This window comes from Anabrus simplex, chromosome 6, assembly GCF_040414725.1.
Source record: "Anabrus simplex isolate iqAnaSimp1 chromosome 6, ASM4041472v1, whole genome shotgun sequence".
NCBI lineage: Eukaryota > Metazoa > Arthropoda > Insecta > Orthoptera > Tettigoniidae > Anabrus > Anabrus simplex.
Genome location: NC_090270.1, coordinates 158,123,017 through 158,146,724, shown reverse-complemented (window position 1 = coordinate 158,146,724; position 23,708 = coordinate 158,123,017). Strand labels below are relative to the sequence as shown.

Sequence of the window (23,708 nt, the reverse complement as noted above, 5' to 3'; positions counted from 1 at the left end):
TATAACTTGGAAACAATATTCTTTAACCTATGGGTAAATAATGCAAATATCAAGCTCGAATTATTATTATTATTATTATTATTATTATTACTTGTGAGGTATGGCTATGAAGTGTTTACATTTATTATTATCATTATTATTATTAATTATGTAGTTATGTCCGGACTTTATTTGGTATAAATCATGATTGTATTATTTGTGAGGTTATGTCATGAAACATCTACTATATATACAGTATATTAATATGAGTTTATTTAATGTAAGAACACATAATTAATAGTATATAGCCTAATCTATTACCTGTATCTATGACATACAATCCACTGCAATATTGTGTAACACACTGTAATAAGTCCAGAACAACGCTAGGGGCAACTAGAATTATGTAGAAACTCCCTTACTTTGTAATTAGGCAATTGGAGACTCTTGAATTTACGAGAAAATATGTTGTATCATATTATTCTGGAAGCATGGCCAGGCAATGTATATAAAGATGCAGTCTTGGGAGTAGAGTCGAGTTGTTTTGATGAGACTTGTGTTGAAGTTGTGTTAGCGGAGTATTTGAAGTCAAGTATGTGAATTGGTTTTATTGGGTTGGTAGTAGACATGCATCTGTTGCAGTCTTCTTCTGATTCTTGGTAGAAGGCAGCTGTTCAAAATGGTGGTTTATTGATGTGAATATAACATACATATATAGTTCGTAAATAAGAAGTGCACACAACTAAGAGCATTGTGTGTGTGTGTGTGTGCTTCTTTGTGAATACATCACTGGTAACCATGACGGAACGTAAGAATAATTTTCGAGTGAATACGAGTGTAAGTGCGAATCAGAACAAAATGTAAGTGATACTAGAAAATATGTCCATAAAACAACTCAAGAAATCTTCCGACGAACGGCAAGAAGAAATCACTGAAGACGCGGTTAAATTAAAAGAGTAATAACGGGAAGTTTTACACACGCCAGCTGATCATATGATTCCAAAGTGTATCTTTGAGAAACCATTTGAGACCCAGATAATAAAAAAGGAAGAGTGGGACATTAACAGATGGAAAACTGGTAGGGAAGATACTGTGTAGAGGACAGATGGCTCAAGGACTGTAGGGAACAGGAGGAGGGATCAACGAGGAAAGACCTGAGAGATCAATCCAAACAGTCTAGGCAGACACACTACAGTATTCCAAACTGAAATGATAGCCATCAAAATATGCCTCGAGGAAAACCTGAAAATGAACTACAGAGATAAGAACATTTTCATATTTAGAGATAGCCAAGCAGCCATTCAGGCACTTGAAGCTGTCCGGGTTACATCCAAAATTTTTTGGTATTGTCATACACTTCTCCTGAAACTCTCAGAGTACAATGTTGTTAAATAATATGGGTACCTGGTAGTGATGGGTCAAACTAGCTCTTTTGAGGGAGCTAGCTCATTCGCTCCCGCTCCTGAGAGTTGTTCAAAAGAGTCGACTCATGGGAGCGGGAAAGTAGGAGCAAGCCGAGGAACTTAGAGGCCGCTCTCCGCTCCAGGTTCGTTCGTTCATCCGGTTTAGGGCAGATGGCTCTTTATGACTTCCGGGAACGAACGATATAGCTCAAATAGTTAACATTTCCCACAACAGACGGCAACACAATGTCCAGTTTAGAAAGCTACTCTTGAAATAAAACAAATGAACAACTAATATGCACTCCTGGCAACATTGGCAATTAATCTAACGATAAAGCTTTATATACAGTAACGAAGAAACGTATCACAAATATGCAGTATTAATGGATAACACCTAATATTACTTTGCCTATGTTCCTTTCTTCTTAAAATGATGCCTTTCAAGACTGTAACGAGACGTATGTTCATGATATTGGAAATACTTACACGTTAATAAATAATTGTTTAAAAATGTAATGGGATGTAAGTTACTATGGTATATACTAGGGCATGAGTTATTTATTCATAAAAGGCCAAAATAGTGTCATTCTATATTTTCTCGATTAATCATGACCCGTTTTTATTTTAAGGAGCGAGATGGTGCGAGGTAGTTCACCTTTCCCACAACAGATGGCAACACAATGCCCATTTTGGCACGCTACTCTTGGAATAAAACAAACGAACAATATATACACCCTGCTGGCAACATTAGCAATTAATCCAATGATAAAGTTTTATATACGGTAACGAAGAAATGTATCACAAATATAGAGTGTTAATTGATGACATCTAATACTACCTTGCCGAAGTTCCATTCTCCTTCAAATGATGTCTGTCAAGATTGAATGCATCGTACGGGATGTATGTTCGAGATATTGGCAATACTTCCATTCGACCCCAGCAGTCTAGATGAGCATAAGAAGAATCTCTGTTCCTGTTCACGTAGTTTACAGTTCACTCAATACACGTCTTCAAAATATCCTCTTTCGACTGGAGCTACAGAAAGTTTCTTGCTTGACTCTCCGTGTTGGAACAACAGATTCTTTCATTCAATAATGCAGCGTAGGAAACATAACTGATTAAACGCTATCTTTAACGAAAATAATGAAACTACTATCAGCACAAATGTACATATAACCAAGTATACTACAGTACGCATAGCATTTTGCCTTTTTTTGCGTACAGTATGGTCACACTCTCTTCTATTTTTTTTCAAGAACGATTACATCGTTTGAGACGTATATGTTCAATATATTGGCATGCCGTACACAATTACACTACCTACTTTTCCTTCTACCACTTTTCCCACACTTGTGGGGTCGTGGGTGCGAACTGTTCCGCAAATGTGGATTTGGCCCTGTTTTATAATAAATAATAATGTTATTGGCTTTACGCCCCGCCAACTACTTTTACGGTTTTCGGAGACACCAAAGTGACGGAATTTAGCCCCACAGGGGTTCTTTTACGTGACAGTAAATCTACCGACACGAGGTTGACGTATTCGAGCACCTTCAAATACCACGGGAATGACCCAGGATCGAACCTGCCAAGTTGGTATCAGTAGGCCAGCACCTCAACGGTCTGAGTCACTCAGCCCAGCTGGCCCTGTTTTACGGACAGATGTCCTTCCTCACGCTAACCTTATGCGGAGGAATGTAATCAATATTGCGTGTTTCTATGGTGGTTGGTATTATGGTGTGTTGTCTGAATATGAAGAGGAAAGCGTTGGCACAAACACAAACACCCAGTTCCCGAGCCAGAAGAATTAAATTCCCGTCTTGGTCGAGAATCGAATCCGGGACCCTCTGTACCGAAAGCCTCAATGCTGACTATCCAACTAAAGAGTTGGACTCCATACACAACTGCACGTTAATAAATAATTATTTGAAAATGTACTGCGGTATACACTTTGGCATGAGTTATTTGGCCTATATTTTAAAGTCCTAGCATTATTTTCTATTTCCCTTAATTCAATTTAAAACTACAGTATATTATTTTATCCACTGTACCGTAAAACCAAAAGATTTTGGCAATATGTTGATTCATAACTACGACCGCATTTAAGAAACAGGTGAGGATTTGTCAGAGTATTTCTTAATTATTTCAGACAAAATAAAACTATGCCGTTTCTACTTGCCGAGTGGTATATTCAGTATTCTGGATAGTGACTGTTTGTTCATGCTTAGTTGAGGATAGTTAATCGGAACTTGCTGTCGTTTATTTGCTCTGAACCTACTGGATCTATACTAGGCCCTACATCCTTCATAGATTATAAGTACATGCAGGAAGTGAACTGGTAAATATTGCTCAATAACATGTTGTTTATTTCATTTCATTGCTTCGTTATGTAGCAAGTTGCCAGAACTATGGCACAAAAACGTACCTAGCAGACAGACCACAACCTCTGCACTCAGAGTACCGCAGAGCACTGACTGAGTGTGGGAAGAGGGCTAGACTGGGCAGCCTATAAAAAAGAAAGCAACTACTATATGTCACGTGATTATCTGAAGCATGGTATTGGTTAGAAATGAACGAGAGTCGATGTGACGAGCTAGCTCTTTCTTGGAGTCGCAGTTGATAAGAGCTGGCTCGTACTAGCTCTCAAGGAGTAAGGAGGGAGCTAGCTCTACAAGAGTCGACTCGTAATTGAACGACTAGCTCTCAAGGAGCAAGATGGGAGCTAGCTCTTACAAGAGTTGACTCTCAATGAGAGAGCTAGCTCTCTCCAATGAGTTGTTCAAAAGAGTCAGTTCGTTCATGAACGACCCATCACTAGTACCTGGGCATGCAGGCATAAAAGGTAATGAAAAAGCAGATAAAGTGGCAAGAAGAGGGTCAGAAACACCTTTTGTGGGCCGAGAACCAGTATGTGGGATCTCTTATAGACAAGCCGAACTTTACATAGGTAAATGGGTACAAAAGAAACAAATGGGAAACTGGAAAAATGCTCCAGGATGCAGGCTTGCAAAAGAACTAATAAAGAGCCCAAACAAGATGCATACTAGGGAACTGCTGGAACTCGGCAGAGAAAATATTGGATGGCTAGTAGGACTGCTGACTGGACACTGCCATCTTAAAAAGCACCTACATATAATTGGAGTAATAAGAGACAATGTATGTAGGAAATGTAACGATGCAGAAGAATCAGCTGAACACATACTCTTTGAATGTGAGGCGCTGGGAAGAATCAGAATCTCCACACTGGGATTACCATGTGAAGAGAGAAGAAACATCTGAGAAGACTCAATAAGAAGCACCTGCAACTCTGTGAAGGAGCCTTTTAAAGAGACCCCATGAATAAAGGAAGAAGCAGCTTCATTGAGGGATCCGTCAGTCTACTAGGATGGACTAATCTACCAGAGGACATCTTCGTTCAACTCATCACACCGCGGTTGAAGGGGCAGGCCGCTACTTGGTGGAATAACTTGAAGGGCTTAAATTTAAACTGGACAAACTTCAAGAGGGAATTCCTTGCCAGGTTTAATTCCGAAGGGGTGAAGAGCTCTGTGAGAAGGAAGCTACTAACTGAGGCACAACCCACCGGCATAAGAGCTAGCGTGTTCGTTCTCCAGAAGAACCAGCTCTTCAAGTGGCTGCAGGGAAGCGAGAACATGATCGTACCAGATATCACAGAACAAGTGCACAATAACATTCGACCCCAAGTGAAAGTATCACAATCGAGATCCTTTGATGACAATGTAGAATCATCGCCCAGCTGGAAGAGGAACACAAGAGCAAAACTAGTGAAGAGACCAGCTCTGTTAGGAAGTGCTACCTGTGTGGGAGAACGGTACACCTGAAGAACAAATGCCGTACACTAGCATAGGAGAGACTAGGTCCGGCCCATTCTGGATTCAGAGGGGATAGGACCGGAATAGGAATGCGCCTAAATACAGGACAGATGAGCAACCCTGGTCAAGTACGAGAGGAATTGGTCAGATTGTGAGCAGAACAGGCCAACCCCGCCCAGCTATCATCTTGAGGATAGGCAACGATAATTTTTCAGCCATACTTGATAGCCAAGCAAGCCATTCATTTGTAAATGGGACTGTTGTCAGATTACTACCGCCTATGAAGTCTCACCATCTCAGAAGAGTAGTGGGAGCAACGGACAGGGTAACCTATTCCATCCAAGGACAGACTAAGCTAACCGCTAAATGCATGGACCTGCCTATTGTAATTGACGTTGCAGTGATACAGAACCTAATACCTGATATCATATTAGGTCATGGCTTTCTAGTGGAATACAAGGTGATCCTGGACTATGCAGCCCTTCGTGACATGGTCTCAGTCAATTTTATTGCCTACCGGTGCTAAAGGCCCCTTCTGCAATAATTCAATTGATGCTTCAGTTTCACATTATGCTCATGATTTCATCAGCGGCCTTGAAGATGTTGTTTTTATGACATTCATTTTAGTGCTTGTTTTTCACGCCCTCATGTCGTTGGCATTATATTATTGTCACACTGTTTTTCCACTAAATTTCTTTTTAATGAACCGTTTTAATTAGAAATTTTGTAACGGAATAAGTTTTAGTCTCTGACAAAATATTTTTATGGTTTAATCATTGACAGTGTTTGCATCAACATGTTTGTACAATGTACCATTTCTCACATTAATATAAGGTGTACTCTTGAAGATTGTTTTTAGGCTGAACATGCTCTGAATTGAGGGCAAAACATGTCCCATTTAACTGATAGTATGTTTATGTAACCACTATAAGTGGAAATTAATGTACTGAATAGGTGGATTAAAGATCGCCTTTATTGTTTTTGGAAAATATGTTGTGTCATATTTTTCTAGAAGCCTGGCAAGGCAACGTACGTAAGGAGGCAGTCTTGGGAGTAGAGTTGAGTTGGTTTGATGAGACTTGTGTGGAAGTCATGTTAGTGGAGTGTTTGAAGTCAAGTATGTGAATTGGTTTGGTTGGGTTGGTAGTTGACATGCATCTCTTGCAATCTTCTTCTGATTCTTTGTAGTAGGCAGCCATTAAAATGGTGGTTTACTGATGTGAACATAACATATGTATATAGTTTGTAAATAAAAAAAGTGTACACAATTGACAGCATCGCATCAGTACACTGGGTAGCATGTCCAAATACATTTCAGAAAATAAGAGCAATCAATGATGGAGAATAGGTAGGATGAAAACCAGTGTGGATTCACACCACAGAGGAATGTCAGGACCAGATCTTCAGTGTGTATGAAGTACCTGAAAAATACTTCGAAGAGAATAGACAGTAATGCTTATATTTCGTGCGTCTAGAGTAGCAAAACCTCATTAAGTTGTTTCTGCAGGGGAGAAGAAAAGAGAGCGTGTTAAATAAGAAAACATACTAATAAATAAGCGAGTAAAAACTAACCGGGATATGGAAATATCCAATATGATTTTTATTTTTGACATGTATGCATTTTATGACGTGTATGTATAGATACAGTGCAAGCTTTATCTACAGTTTCTGAAAATAAGAGTATCAAAAAAGTGTGAAAAACACTTTGAGAACAAATGAGGCGTCCATATGCAAAATGCAGTAAATCCACTTTTGTTCGAAAATGAGTTGTTGCCACCATTTTGTTCTCTATGCTGTCGTCTGTTGATTAGTCCCTTAAAACTCTAGCAAACCTGCTTCCTTCTGCTTTAAATCGCACCCTGAAAACAGCCTGCAGATGCAAAAGTGTGTGTATCCACATCTGTTTGCAAAGCAAAACTGAGTGAATCCATTTTCATCATAAAGAAGCAGAACTTGGTGTATCCTTACTAAGAGCCATTATTTAAGGTGGTTTGCAGGTGCAAAACTAGCTTAAAACACACTGTGTCCTGCGTTTGAATAATGCTATTTTACAAGCTTTTTTCTCCATGGATGTTAGTTCCGAGCTTGTGTCAAGAAACCGATTTTGCAAAGGGATCTAATGAAATTATGTCCTGTCTGCATCACAGATTAACATCAACAGATTTGAATGGCATGCACACCATCCGCCTAATGTCGGACAGTTGTGGAGGGCAAAACAAGAACCAGACAATGCTGGGTATGCTGTGCTTTTGGCTAACACAAGAGGCTCCTGCCAGTGTGAAACGGGTGAAGATCTTCTATCCAATGGTTGGACATTCTTTTCTACCACCCGACAGAATTTTTGGTCGAATAGAAAAAGTTCTCAGGTCGAAAGTTACTGTCATATTACTGAGTGAGTACCATGATGTATTCAAGGATCATGGAATAGTTTCCCAGCTGGGAGCAGATGTCGTCAATCGGTGTTGGAAAGATGCAGTTGCTGATGTCATCAATCCCTCTGGTCAGTGGCACTTCTAATTTGCTCCTGTAAAAAGGGTTGTGATCACCATAAGTAAACATGGAAACGCACTAGTAAGAGCTGCAGTGGCCTACAGAATAGACTCTGGTGAAGGGAGAGGGATATGCAGACGTGGCAAAGCCTACTCGGATATGAAGCCGAATGTTATCCAGATTGGAAGACCCTTAAAGGAAGTGAAAGTTAGTTACATTGATTTTCTGCTTAGAAAGCATTTCGGGGAGACTTGTGAAGAAAACGAAGATCCTGTTTTCTATAAGAATCTGATGGATTCTCAAACAGCAGTGAACAATGCAGAGGAGACTCAGAGTTTGAAATTCATCCAGAAGACAATGAGTTGCCTGTGTAATTTCGATGGAATAGGACAGGACTTGCAAGGTTGCGGCCTTTTCACTTCTTGCAGACTTTCATTTGATGCCATATACTACGTAATCACACTTACTTGTAGTCAATAAATAATTTCTTTTGTCATTTGAACCAGCATTAAGGCATGTTCTTTCCAATTACGTTATGATACAACCTCTACAGAAACAAACCTACCTAGATCCATGAAAACAGGAGCAAAACTCTGTGAATCCAAACCATTTTAGGTAATAACTAAAAACTTAAAACCCCAATATTTTAAAGATTGTCATAAAAACAGTCCGTAGGTGAATATAAATCTATAATGAAAAGAAATTCTGCATATCTGCAAGCCAAAGGAAGTAAGACGTTTTTCGTGTTTCCTGAAAAAAAAATGTTCTGGTGCACTCACAGCATTTTGCTTCTGGACGCCTCAAATATGAAAACGTACTCTGGGTTTAATATTTACGCCACCTCCACGTGCTTAAAGATGCTGGTACCTGTAGATTTTAATTTTGTCTTCATTAGTAAGCAACTTCACGACTTTCTCTGTATCCATAACCAGACTATCTCTAAACAAATACGTAGCAAAGCTGAGTAGCTCAGCTGGTAGAGCACTGACTTTCTGAGCTTAAGTTGGAATGTTCAATCCTGGTCCAGTGATGTTTGAAAGTGTTCGAATATGTCTGACTCATGTTAGTAGATTTATGGTATGTAAAGAAGAACTGCGGTACTTACAAAAGTCTGGCACCTTGGCATCTCTGAAAAACGTAAAAGAAGTTAGCGGGATGCAACACTAATAACATCATTATTATTAAAAATATGCATCACGTAAGACAATTTCTCACGATTATAACCCTAATCCTTAGGTACACTATTATGCAACATGTATTCACTAACCTTTACTGTACCACTCAACACAGAATACATATCTGACAGGAATGCGATAACTGCAGCGATATACACGGTGGGCCGGAAGTCAAGATTGTAAAGTATTTCAAGTAACTTAATATATAGTTTTCGAGTAGTAATGCTCGAAAAGATTGGACATTTTTCCTTATTTCCTTTTTTACATACATTTTTTTCATGATAATGTCACTTTTCCATAATAATTTCACCTTTGGCCATTATGCCATAATCGTGAGGTGAAATCCGTAATAATTACGGACAATTCGTAATAGTTGTCATTTCTTCCTGTATGTTAAGTTTTATGGTGCATGTAAATGCATATTTACAGTATTCATGAATATTTAATGATTTTGGCATGTTTCATGCATGTATGAATTGTTTCTAAAGCATAAAAAGTATACCACCTGAATATGTGAGGTCATCATCATCATCATCATCATCTCCTCTTCGCTCCAGCAAGCCGGGTGCCGTTGTGTACGAGCCTCCTCCAGTTTGTTCTATCCATCCACATATGCTGCTCATATATGCGACACTACTTTACATCTCTAATTTCAAGGTCCTTCATTATCTGTTTTTCCCAAACATCAAGAGGTCTTCCTCTTGGTCTCTTCCCAGGAACATTGTGGTCAAAATATGTTCGAGGAGTCCTGTGATTCATGTGACCATACCATTGCAATCTCTTCACTTCTAGAGTCTCCAGCAAGCTTCTTTCCAATCCAAGCTGTTGTCGAATTTCCCAATTCCTTATTATTATTATTATTATTATTTTTTTTTTTTTTGTAGACAAGAACGGAGGAACTTCTTTTTGTATTCTGTTACTAATCTCCAATTCTTAGATGAACAGTTGGAGAATTTCTACTCATCACCAAGCCAAATGTCTTCGTTTTGCTGATTTTGAGACCTAAGATTGTAAAAGCTTCATGCCAGAGATCTAGTCTAGTTTTGTACTTCCACTTCTGTCTCACCCCATACCATTACATCATCATATTTAAGGTGCTAATTAATATCTTATGAATTTTGGCATTTAATGTCCATACACTAAAGTTTTGAAACATAATACTGTAATATTATTAATTATATTTAATTTCTATACAGCATAAGAGTACAATAATTCTTACCAGCAACAAGAGAGGTAACCCATAATAGGCCTCTTCTTCTGACCAAGAGTCATCGTATTAAGCTCGCTCATGCAAATACAATAAAAGGGCTTAAGTGCGCTTTTAAGACAATGGATCCAGGACTGTACACCACTGAATTACACTACAGTTATTTTGTTAATTATGCAATAAACAAATTATGAGTGAGGAAAAGTTTCAGTTAAACCTACATTAAACTATGAATCGTGTCTCCAAAAACTGTGTAAGTAGTTAGTGGGACGTAAAGCTTGATAACATTATCAACTATGAATGAACATTTTGCAGCTACCAAGAAACAAAGAAATAGTAAATAGTACTGACAGAACAAACCCACTCTTCATCTAATTTAAAATATTAATTTTTCAGTGATCTATGCCATGCAGTTATTGAGCAATTAACCTAGCACTTGTGCATTCCAGAATTTCCTTGATACACATTGCAATCATATCATTCCAGACGAATCAACCATAAGAAAATATCTGGAAGACTGTTACCATACTGCCTTTACAGAAATCAAAGATAATTTGAAAGACTGCCCCATACGTGGTATGGTAGATGAAACTACAGACTCCTGTGGGCACCATGTAGTGAATTTTCTTGTTGGCAAATCAGTGAAGAAGAGCCAGGAAAGCCTTGTTTGATCACTTGTAGGGTCTTGCAGAAAACTAATATTTGCACCATAGCTTGTTTCGTGAATGAAGCTTTAAGAGTAAAATGGGAAAAGGAGATGATGAACATAAAGTTTGGGCTCCAATTTCAGATGCTGCAGCCTATATGCTACGAGCTGCTTTACCTCAGAAAATATTTTCTCCCCATTCAATTCATAATACTTGAACTGGGCATGGACTTAAAAGGATAGCAAAAGTCACACGGGAAAAATTTCCTCACGTTAATACCTTAATTTCTAACACCAAGAACGTGTTTGAGAAAATCCTCTTCATGTAAATGCTTACTGGGAAAATCACCTAGAACCAACTATTATCTGCTGAGTTACATGGATAAACACTGTTCTCTTTTTTGCAGATTATTTCAATGAAGTTAAAGTTGATGACTGTGGTCGAAACTGTAATGATGCATAATCTATTCAACTTTAATAGAACATTTTCAAAAATGAGATGTTGCATGGGTTCCTGAGTGTAATAAATGTGCATTTCAAAAATATACCCCATGCAATAGAAAACTTACAAAATTGTGGTTTGTCCCATCATGATTCTATTGCACTCATTGAGAAAGTGAACGTGAACTTAAGTGTGACCGTCTACAACATGAAGAAATATTGAGAACAAGATTGTGCAGAGTATTACAAAGAAATCCTGATTTCAATATGTAAAACTATTAGCGGAAATTTCTCTAAAGGTTGTTAATTCTTTCAAATACTGCCCAATCGCCTCTTCGACTTTTCTGCATACAAACTAATACTAACTGATGAACTTCATAAATTTACTCCTGTACATTCATAACTGTGAGGTTCTTGAGTCTGTCGAAACTGAACATTTGGAAAGAATCATAATCATATAATGTAAACCAAATTACAGCCTCCTCGAAGATATATAAAGAACATCATTCAATGTGAACAGATCTAGAAATCGTATTTATTTTGTGCACGATAGTAAATTTCAGTGCACATTATCAAAATGTTAAAACACATTTGAAAGAGCTTAACAGCATAAATTCATACACATTTTAGATATTTCTTAGTGCATACAAATCCAGTCTAGTTATCGCACATACCAATGTGAAAAGTGATTACTTATACTACTGGCTATTATGTTTATATCCTCTGTCTCGATTGCCCTCACCTGGCACCTCTTGATGGTGAGATGGGGAAGCTCTAGGACTACGTCGAGCCTTTTCTCGTCGTTCCTTCTCCCTTTCTCTTTCTTGCTCACGCTCTCTTTCCTTCTCCTCCTCACGTAACCGCTGTGTCTCTCGCTGCCGATGTTCCTCCTCCAACTTTAACCTGTAACCATTTAAAATTTTACCTATACCTGTTGACTGGAAGCAAGTCACAATATTTCCTAATTATATAACATTCTTTTTTGTTATAGGTATGATTCTCAGATTATTCCTTGAAGTGATGAAATGTGATTGCTATAATTATTTTGCCATGGAGCCAGACAATGTGACTAATGAATTTCCAGAAGTCCGCTTACAATCATGAAAAAAATTAAAACCATACATTACACAACACCTAGTTATTTATTTTCTCTAGATGAGTTACACTTCTTATTGCTCATCATATTTCAATGTCATTAGCATAATTCAAGAGTTAATTAATTAATACACCACTTAGTGACCACGACTGTTAAGGCATAAAGTCAGTATGGTCTGACGTCGGGGTAATCAATCAATCAATCAATCAATCAATCAATCAATCAATCAATCAATCAATCAATCTGTCACCCAGGTGAAAGATTCCCTATCAATTCTTTACCTAGCCTTCTCTTAAAAATTTTCAAAGAACTTGGAAATTTATAGAACACTTCCCTTGATAAATTATTCCAAACACTTATTCTTCATCACACATATGAATATTTGCCCCACTTTGCCCTTTTAAATTCCAATGTTATCTTCATATTATGATCTTTCCTACTTTTAAAAGCTCCGCTCAAGCTTCTTTGTCAACTAATATCATTCCATGCCATCTCTCCACTGACAGCTATGAACATACCACTTAGTCTAACATCTTGCCTCCTTCCCAGCCCAAAGTCTGCAACATTTTCATAACACTTAAGGTTACTCCTTTGTCAGAAAACACTCAGAACAAATTGTGCTGCTTTCCTTTGGATCTTTCCCCGTTCTCAAATAAAGTAGTCCTGATGTGGGTCCCATACACTGGAACCATACTCTTATTGGGGTTGCATCAGAGAGTTATACGCCCTCTCCTTTACATCCTTACTACAATCCCTAAATACCCTCGTAACCATGTAAAGATATCTGTAAACTTTCTTTAAAAAACTCGTTAATATGAACAAGACAATTAAAATCATTACTTATGAGTGTGACCCTTAAGGTATGTAATGGATCAAACACCCGATATAGATAATTAACAACAGCTGCACGCTGGACGCCAGGCTTCGAAATTAAATGTAATTTGAAACCGAATTTAGATCTAAAAAGTACTAAACTTAATTTAATGAGACTATCCCGGTCGTGGGGTATAAGGATACTGACCATTCAATACCATGTGGAAAAACATAGGGAACCTATTAAAAAGTTAATTATTTAATGATGTAAAAAGAAAAAAGTTTTATTCCAAAAAAAGATTAAATGACGTAAATACGAGCTTTTACCAAAATTAAAAAATTACTGACTGAGATTACATTTCAATACTACACACGCGGACTTGCGGTAACAGGGATAACTCATGCTCACCGGAGGTTGATCTTTTCGTCGTCTGCTTCCGTGGTTGATTGTTGTCGTCCCTCTTCCATCAGCATCATCCTAGGCATCTGTTTCATGGAATGGATTCCAACCTGAATCTATCACTCCCTATTATGCTGAGTACCAAAAACATAGTACCAGCCTTACAATGTGAAATTCCACATCGGAATTAATTGAATAGAGAGAACGGAAAACATCCAGTCCTATCTTACATGAACTTGTCTTTCTAAATAATCTGAGTAAGTCTCACAGAGCCGATAAGAAATGTTGAGTATAAGCACATCATAAGCGATGCACTTAGATAGCATAGTGACTCTCTAAAAGCCCCTGGACTACCTGAGAATGGAGACTCAAGAAAGCTGGATGCAGAATGCAAAATCAGAATGATCTTCACCACGCCGTGTAGATCTATATAAATCCTCTTCATATTCCCACTTCCTCCCTTGTCACATGACATCTCATTCCAATGAGAGCCGATATACGTCATCACCCTGTCGATATATAGATGAAGTGTCTGTCTTTGACAGAAAAAGCCCTCCTGATAGGAGCACGTGATATGGGGTAATTTAGTATCCCAACACTGAAATTATGTATCTTCCTCTTGCTGTTGCCTACGTTTCAAAGAACCATCCAAAATTAACCTTCCTGGACTATTGCGAGACACCAAGTAGCCTGTTAGCGCAAGACCTGTCTTGACATTACCAAGGAATATTCTAATACATTACAATTAAAAATTATTTCTCGTTCTTACGTACAATTACATAAATGATGATGATGGACGTTAATAATGAATAAAATTACATATGATACATAATACATATATATACAATTAATTCGGGTGGGCAATCAAATTATGTAAATGTCGTGGCGACCAAGATTATTACAGGTACTGTCACCCCCATCAACACTAATTAAAACTATGAGGACTCTTCCTCTTGGTAAAACTTATAACCTATATTTTCATCCCGTTTACCATTATATCATTGCCCGTTGTCCATCTCGCAGCATTGTCTTGGTCCCCCTATAATCGCAGACAATCCTGCAACTCATTTACTACTCTATACAGTGTAACATCATCCATAAATAATCGTATTTGTGATTCCTATACTTTACACATATCATTTATACAGTCAAACCTCTCTTCTGCGGACACCATTGGTTCTGTAGAAAAATGTCCATTACGAGAGATGTCCGCTGAAACAAGATTGTAAAAATGAATTGAACATTTTAACAGCAAAGAGCAACCATCTTAACCCGCGAGGGGTCGCGTGCCAAGTGTAACGTCAGGAGTCGCGTAAGGTTGTTTCGACCGGAAATCAATGAAACACCAAACACTTACATAATAGGCTATTTATTGTTACAAAAATATAAGGTAATACTATTTAAACAGACAGACACTTTTTAACATAATAATTATAATAATGAGATTGCCTTCTGCTGATAAGTGGAAAATGAAAATTCAAGTTCTGTTTATGGAAAATACTTTTCAAGTGATGTTTAATTTAACTTAATACATATCTAGACAATGCTCCTTCTCCCTCTACTCAACAATGAATGATAACAGTGCACTTTCTTCATTCTAACAGTGGGTCACCATTACTAGGTAATAGTTCTGCAAGAGCATTGCAAAGACATTATAAGTGAGCACAGCTTGTATACACCAAACTGTGGAGAAGTTTTAAGGTACATTTACTTTGAATAAAATGCAAATAAATAATGATAAAACTCACATAATAAGAAGAACTGCAGAAAGTCCAAAAATGTACCTAATTAATCGGTATCGTATACATGTTGTCGGGTTGAGTGGAGTTGCCGACACACCTGACACATTTAATGCTGCTGTGCTCTTTACAAATCAAATAAGAACAAATCGAACACTCTGTTTTAGATTTTCTATTTTTCTTATAGCCACAATGAATACAGCGACCTGGTCCTCAACATCTTCCCTGGGATGTGGCCTTGCTTCTCTTCTTTCCATTCCTAGCATTTGTCTGATGTTTCGTTTCAGTGGATGAGGTAATTTATCCTGGACGCTACACCCAACTAAATAGTTCCCACAAAGTTCTCTTGAAAGCTGCTTCAGGAACAACTTTCTTTCTAAATCGAACCATCCTCGAGAATGTTTATACACAATAAAACAGTTCAATCCCGTGATGGTCAGTAAGGAAAAGAACATCGTGAGTGACCAGCGCTTACTTAATTCTTGACACAGAATATGATGACTTGTACTTGTCAACAACATTGATGCCACCTTTTCTTGAGTTATAAAAGGTCAGGATAATTGGTTTTTCAGCGTCACCAGGGTCACCAGACTCTGTGTCTAAATCATCTGAATGATGCATAGTTGATAAAAGTGGGACCACTTTATTTTTACTTGCCCTGTATGACACTAAACTCACAATCTCCCTAAAGGCACACACACCTGAATTGGTTGGGCGGAGCTTGGTACTAAGGAATTCAGGTGGGGTCTCCTTTTCGTTTTTCCTTAGTGTTCCTACCAGTGTTAGTTTGTGGACACTTAGAAGATGTTCAGCCAAAGGAATTGAAGTATACCAGTTGTCAGTCGTTATGTTTCTCCCAGTGCCAATTATGGGTTGAACAAATCTAGATACAACAGCCAATCCTGAATTTTCTTTTCTGTACGAGCCATCAGGTTGGGTCCCAACATAACTTTCCATATTCCTGGTATGAATGGTTTTTGCACATGTGAGGGAAAAAATATAATACCATATTTTGGCAGCTTGTTTTTTATGTACTGACAAAATGCACAGCGACCTCAGAAAGACTCAAGCATCTCAACTATCGTCATGTATTCACTTATTGAAAAGTTTGTCTTACACTTTTCAACGACACTTTCAAACACGTCCCTGATTGGAGCAAGATTGTCATACATTCTGCATTCTCTCCTTGTCGCACTGTTATCAAATCCAATATTTCTGATAAGGAACTTGAACTTCGGTAGATTCATTGTGATGATATAGATATTGATTCCCATAGGGAACCTGAAATATTTGTCCCGAATGAGTAAATTTATAATACCAATATAAATGGTCCGTTATTGGACATTATAAATTTTCCAGCTAACTCATTCCTGGTTGCCAGCGTTTCGCCCCCATGTGCTAGGTTGGGCTCATCAGTTGGTACCTGCGCCACTGCGTACGCTACTTGGAGCGGTCCGATAAATGCTTGCATTTCATCTAGAAATGTATCACAAGTGTCCCTTTCTCATGTATAGTCTGGACAAACTTTTTGTATGCGTTGATTAGTAAATCGCACAATATCGTCTAAAATCTCATCAGTGAAGGAAAACCTCCATCCTGCAGAAGGAGAATTCATTTCAACTCCAGGTCTTACATCAGGTAGTCGCTGAACTAAATTTAGTAAACTAGTGCATATGATGCGTGGACAGTGGATACTCCATTTCGTTTCCTTATCCCTACTCACATATTTGGGTTTTACTTCAAACCCTTCGCCTTCATCAGCAGATTGCTCGGATTCTGCATCAGCGTCTTCTACTTCTAAATTGTCTTACGTATCATCATCTGATGCACAATAATTAATAATTGTTTTAATAATGTTGTGGTTTCTCAACTAAAACGAAAATACAACGAAGGAGAAAAAACATCACAAGTTTAATCCTCTAACATCACTAATTTAAAATAGGACATTTAACTTAGAAAAATAGTGTTAGAAAAAACTGGGAACCTACGGGGGAAAAAAAAAAAAATAATAATTAGCCAAATCTTACAGTTGTTTAGAACATTACTACAACTTGGACATCAGTATTTTACAATCAATGTCTAGCCCATCACAGATATATTTTAATTGGTTATTCTTTTTAATTATGTGTTATTTAGTCGTAATATTTTACGGGTGTAAAACAATTTTAATGAACAAATTAATTATAAGAAGGTTCAATGTAAAGACCCAACCTTGAGATAATCGTTCAAAAAGGCTGAAGATGCTCGACATAACGAGCGAAACATGTCCCTGTTAATGTTTCTATTGTAATAAAATATCCTTCTAAAGACAATAAACATTTTAATGTATTGAATTACGTGGAAAATAAAACAAGAATTGTAACTATCATCATCAGATGCCAACTCGTCAATAGATTCAGGAAATCTCTCATCAATAAAAAGCTGCCTCCGAATTACTCCAGGATTTTCTTTCTTCTTGTCGCCTTTCTTCTTTTTCATTGTTTTGATCCATAACCAATGTCTCATTATAGTAAAACTTAAAATTATGCACCCAGATAACAAAAAGTAAAAAACAAATATAAAATGAATAGACCGGACATAGGTAACGGGAGGAGTCATGTGCGAACGAAACGATCTGATGGCCAGCGTGTCACTCACTGAATGAGTGTAGAGGGATAACAATGGTGTGACAGAAGTGTGGACGAGTCCACTGAAATGTAGTGAGGGGGAGGAACAGTGTTCACGTAAGGATTTATCAAAATAAACAGAAATGATCAAAACGACCGGACGCGACCCCGCATGGGGTTAAATATAAGTCTGAATTGTTTCAAAACTAAACATTTGCCTGGGAGATATTGGGAATTAGAAATAGCCTTTACAAATATTACAGCTTCGGGAAGTAATCATTCATCTGTGCGTGCAAATTTAGCAGTTTTTCTTTACCGCAATATTCTCAAAAAGGGAATAAATTCTGTTAAATGATTCCATTGTTGTATCCCTGTTCTCGCGATCCAGAGTGACACACAAAATTCATCTGCTCAAGAATCTCAACCTTCAGATTATTTCAGATTTCTCATAGTTTTTCTCATAAAAGTGGCCCACTCGCTCACAGTTTCCTTGCTCGAACCACATGAACCACTTACATGCCACAAAGTTCACTTCTGCAAAAATGACTCCCATTTTCTTTTCACTCCTCGAATTCTAATTTCCTCCAACTCACTCAAAATTTCATTATAATTCTTCACAATTGTGTTTGAATTTTCATGCATATGAATTTTTCAGCGAGCTTCCTTACTCGTCCCTCGTTACTCATGTTTACAGGATGTGTGATATTTCTGTTCCAAAAATTGCGCACAAGCCTCTTCAAGTTTAACTGAACTATCCAACCTCAACCCTATCAGCGACAATCTGAGTTATGAACAGGTTCCAAAACCCCGTGGTATCTTGAGAGCAAACAGAATCACTGACAGTATTCACGAGCAACTAGAATTTTCAGAATGAACACTCATTAGAACGTAAGGGACGACCACACTGAAAGGTTTGGAAAGAGCTCTGTACAGAAGAATTAACTGGACTGCTACAGCATTTCTAAGTACACTTCTTTTCTCTCTTTTCACTGAACTCGAAATAGTACAAAAATTCAAAAGTATTTCTTGTGTGTCTGCAGAATGGTTTTAAAAGAAAGGACAACAGCTGGTTGTAAAAATTGTCCTGAAACGTGTAAATTGTCTGCTTAAGACAAGTGGACCTTGCCCACTATCTGGAATTCAAGGTGTACGCTTAAATGAGGCTTATTTAACACGTCTTATGTAAAATAAAATCTGTCCCGTGAAAACATGTTCATATAGGGAGCTGTCTGCTGAATAAAGGTGTCCATTAGGGCAGGTTCGACTATACATATACAAGAAAACATAAAGCTCCAATAATACTGCCCTGTGCAATTCCCCCTAATCATTACAGGATCAGATAACACTTCACACACACTAGACATTTTCTAGAAATTTAGCCACACATTCACCACTCTTTTGTCTAGTCCAATAGCCTCCACTTTCATCAGTAATCTCCTATGATCTACCCTATCAAACACTTTGGATAGTTCAAAAGCGATGCCATTCATTTGACATCCTGAATCCAAAATATCTCCTATTTCTTGTCGAAATTCAATAAGTTGAGATTTACTGGAATAACCTTTCCTAAACCCGAACTGCCTTCTATCAAACCAGTTAGTAATTTCACAAATGTGTCTGATATAATCAGAACGAATACTTTCCCAGAGTTTACAAACAACACATGTCAAGCTAACTGGCCTGTAATTATCTGCTTTATGTTTATTGCCCTTTCTTTGTAAACTGGGGTTACTATAGACCTCTCCATTCATTTGGTATACCTCATTCATGCAAACAACAATCAAGTATGTATTTCAGATACGGCTCTATATCCCAACCCACAACCTTTAGTATATCCCCAGAAATCTTATCAATCCCAGCTGCTCTTCTAGCTTTCAACTTTTGTATCCTTCTGTAAATAACTTTATTACCCTAGGTAAATTTCACTAGTTCGGTAGTATTAGTCACCTCTTCTGTGATTATGATGATCCTATTCCTATTTTTCTAGATATATGTCATTTGATCGGTCCTTTTCATTACTTATAAATGAAAAATCAAGCCATAACAAGTATATGTATACCTTGTAGAGTTAGTTTGTGTTTCTGACCAGTGGTATGAAATAGCTTCAGATAGTTTTCTCATAATGAATAAATCATACCAAATATTACAGAGGAGGACATATTATTATTATTATTATTGTTGTTGTTATATTATGTCATTACAATATTATATTATCAAGTTTTTATTTTGTCAATCTAATCTTGTTAAGTGGAAAAATAATGAGACGACTTTAGCCTTTCGCAGCATCAGTGTCCTGCTGACAACCAGTCAGGTGGGTAAATAATACGCTGCCACACGAATTTTAGGGAACAATGGAAGGATATTCCAGAGATCATTAATGAACAAGGAGATTATATATGTAAGGACTTGCAGAAAAGAATACAGGCGATTAAAGAATGAAGTGGTTAAAAAGTGCAGGGCAGCTAAAGGAAGAATGGCTGTAGGAGAAGTGCAAGGATGTTGAAGGTTATATGGTCCTTGGAAAGGCAGATGTTACATACAGGAATAGAGCAAACCTTTGGACAAAGGAAAAATAGGTGCATGAATATTAAGAGCGCAGATGGAAAACCAACTTATAGGGAAAAAAGACAAGGCAAAAAGATGGCAGGAGCATATCCAACAGCTGTATCAAGGAAAAGATGTAGATGATATGGCTTTGGGAATAGAAGAGTCTGTTGATGCTGATGAAATGGGAGACCCAATTTTGAGGTCAAAATTCAACATAGATTTGAGAGACCTAAATAGGAACAGGACACCTGGAATTGATGACATACCCACTGAATTACTCACTGCTTTAGGAAAAACAAACGGGGTGAGGTTATTCCAATTAGTGGGTAAGATATACGAGAAAGGAGAAATACCTCCGATATTCAGCAGAAGGTTGTGACGCAAGTGTAATAGACTGATATAATTTGAAAGCAATATTCTTTAACTCATGGGTAAATAATGCAAGTATTGAGCTCGAATTATTATTATTATTATTATTATTATTATTATTATGACTTGTGAGGTATTGCTATGAAGTGTTTACATCTACTTATTATTATTATTATTATTATTATTATTATTATTATTTAAGTAGTTGGACGATCGCACTGTTTGTGAGGTTGTCATGAAACATGTGCTGTATACATATTTAATAATTTTATTTGCTTTATGTCCCACCAACTACTTTTACGGTTTTCGAAGACGCCAAGGTGCTGGAATTTAGTCCCGCAGGAGTTCTTTTACGTTCCAGTAAATCTACCGAAACGAGGCTGACGTATTTGAGCACCTTCAAATACCACCGGACTGAGCCAGGTTCGAACCTGCCAAGTTGGGCCACGCAGCCCGGCGTATATATATTTATATGAGTTTAGTTAATGTAAGAACCTGTAATTAATAGCACATAATTTATTATTACCTGTACAGTGAAATCTTGATACGATACCTCGCGGACGCAAAAAAATATTGTAGAGGAGTTATCGAAAAAAGAGAATTTGGAATAACACCTTCTCGTGTCAATTGGTGAACAGATTAAAACAAGGAAATTGAATTACATTAATTACCTACTGCACGGTGCCATTCAATTTAATTACTACAAATACAGTGTATACGATTTGCGAGAACAGAAACACAGACAGAAATATGAAATGACAGTGCTATATCTTACCTTATTACAAGTCATTAATCTCATATTTGGTCCGTATTGACGACAGTGATTACATATAATTTTAAATAAAATATTTGTTTAATGTCAACCTAGTCAATACTTACAATTACCACTATTGTGGTTAAATGATCATAAATAATTGAAAAATCGTGAACATGTTTTGCCCTTCTTAACGGGCATCATCAGCACTATGAACAACTTTAAAAATAATAGTTACATTTAAGACTGTCTTACAATAATCAATCATATAAGATTGGAATAAAATGTGACATTAAAAGTTGTTTTTGATACCATTATTAAAAAGTTATAAGTAAATCTTATAAACAACAAGTTAAAACAATTGTAGGTCAATCTCATAATCTAGTCTAAAAAATATATATGTTAATGTTGGTAGGAAGATTGTCAAACGGCATTCGTCTGAAATTGAAATGGATCCATTTTCTTTAACATTTGGTGAAGGTCCATATTAAGCTGTATTCATCAGCAAGTAGAAATTCGAAGAACAAAATATATACAAAGCAAGGGCTCTAATTAATCAGGTAGTAGAAGATTTGTATATAATTTGTTCTTCGAATTTCTACTTGCTGATGAATACAGCTTAATATGGACCTTCACCAAATGTTAAAGAAAATTGATCCATTTCAATTTCAGACGAATGCCGTTTGACAATCTTCCTACCAACATTAACATATATATTTTTTAGACTAGATTATGAGATTGACCTACAATTGTTTTAACTTGTTGTTTATAAGATTTACTTATAACTTTTTAATAATGGTATCAAAAACAACTTTAATGTCACATTTTATTCCAATCTTATATGATTGATTATTGTAAGACAGTCTTAAATGTAACTATTATTTTTAAAGTTGTTCATAGTGCTGATGATGCCCATTAAGAAGGGCAAAACATGTTCATGATTTTTCAATTATTTATGATCATTTAACCACAATAGTGGTAATTGTAAGTATTGACTAGGTTGACATTAAACAAATATTTTTTTAAAATTATATGTAATCTAAATCTTACCTACGTTCAGCAGAGTACAGTCATGCTGATAATATGCAGTAATTACATTTTCGTTCACTTGCAGCACCTATTATTCACACTATGCAGCACTTCACTATTGTAAACAACTTAAAGAAATCTGAAATGGCAGTCTGATTGATGATTGATAGATGTTTGTTGTTTAAAGGGTCCTAACATCGAGGTCATCGGCCCCTAATGGTACGAAATGAGATGACAAATTAAAAGTCCAAAATCCTCCAATGACTAGAATTCAAAGCGTGAGGACGAAGAATGAATGGATGGATGGATTGATATGAAATTAAAACGATCAGTGGATCCGACCCACAGTGCCTCACATGCATAGAAGCTGGCACAAAACAATAGCAGTACGGACCAAGGGACTGCTTCTATACAACAATGCTGAATCTATTAGAATATACTCGTTCTCGAAACGGGTCCAAATCCAGGTCATCGGCACTCATAATGGTATTTATCGCTAGAAAACTAGAACCATGGTATTTCCCATGTTGTGGTACTAATCAAGAGTAGCGTAGACTCGCGGTATTCCATACATTATAGTACGACTCACAGGTAATGAAATTCGCACATGTATTACAGACCTGTGTTTCGCACATTGCGGCGCCCTTGACAGGCAATGCAAACCTATGGTGTTCATCACCTAAGTCTAACCACGGGGACTCGCACTATCCCGTGGTGTTCCTCATAGAGTGGGTACTAATCACAGGCAAGCCAGAACCCTGAGTTCCTTCATCCCATGGTGTCGCTCATATAGTGCTACTAATTACAGGTACTGTAAAAGCCGTCGTGCCCATGTTTCATACTAATAACAAACCTATTTGGTACCCAACATAGTGGTACTACGCGCAAGTAAAGGCGACCCATGGTGTACCCTGCTTGGTGGTACTAATCACAAATAATTTCATCGTTCTAATTTGATCAAACCTTGGTCGCCCCTTTTAGTCGCCTCTTACGACAGGCAGAGGATATCACGGGTGTATTCTTCGCCTGCGTCCCCCAACCAACAGGGGGTGAAATGGTAGTCTGTTTGACAGTTTTCTTCACAGAAAGTGAAACACACAAAGACCTGAACGTGTCGAGGTTCACTAAGTGATTTTCCGGAACACATGGAACAACAAGACAGAAAATTCTGCAGCGCTTCACAA

General features: G+C 37.3%; 1 protein-coding gene across 3 annotated transcripts in view; it reads right to left on the bottom strand.

Moving 5' to 3' along the window:
• Nucleotides 1–23,708, bottom strand: part of px (plexus) — a 742,022-nt gene that overhangs the window by 83,402 nt on the left and 634,912 nt on the right. For all 3 annotated transcript variants that reach the window (XM_067150020.2, XM_067150021.2, XM_067150022.2), the window contains exon 12: nucleotides 11,914–12,074. In XM_067150020.2, coding sequence (XP_067006121.2) covers nucleotides 11,914–12,074 — 161 coding nt within the window. The remainder of the gene's footprint in view (nucleotides 1–11,913; nucleotides 12,075–23,708) is intronic.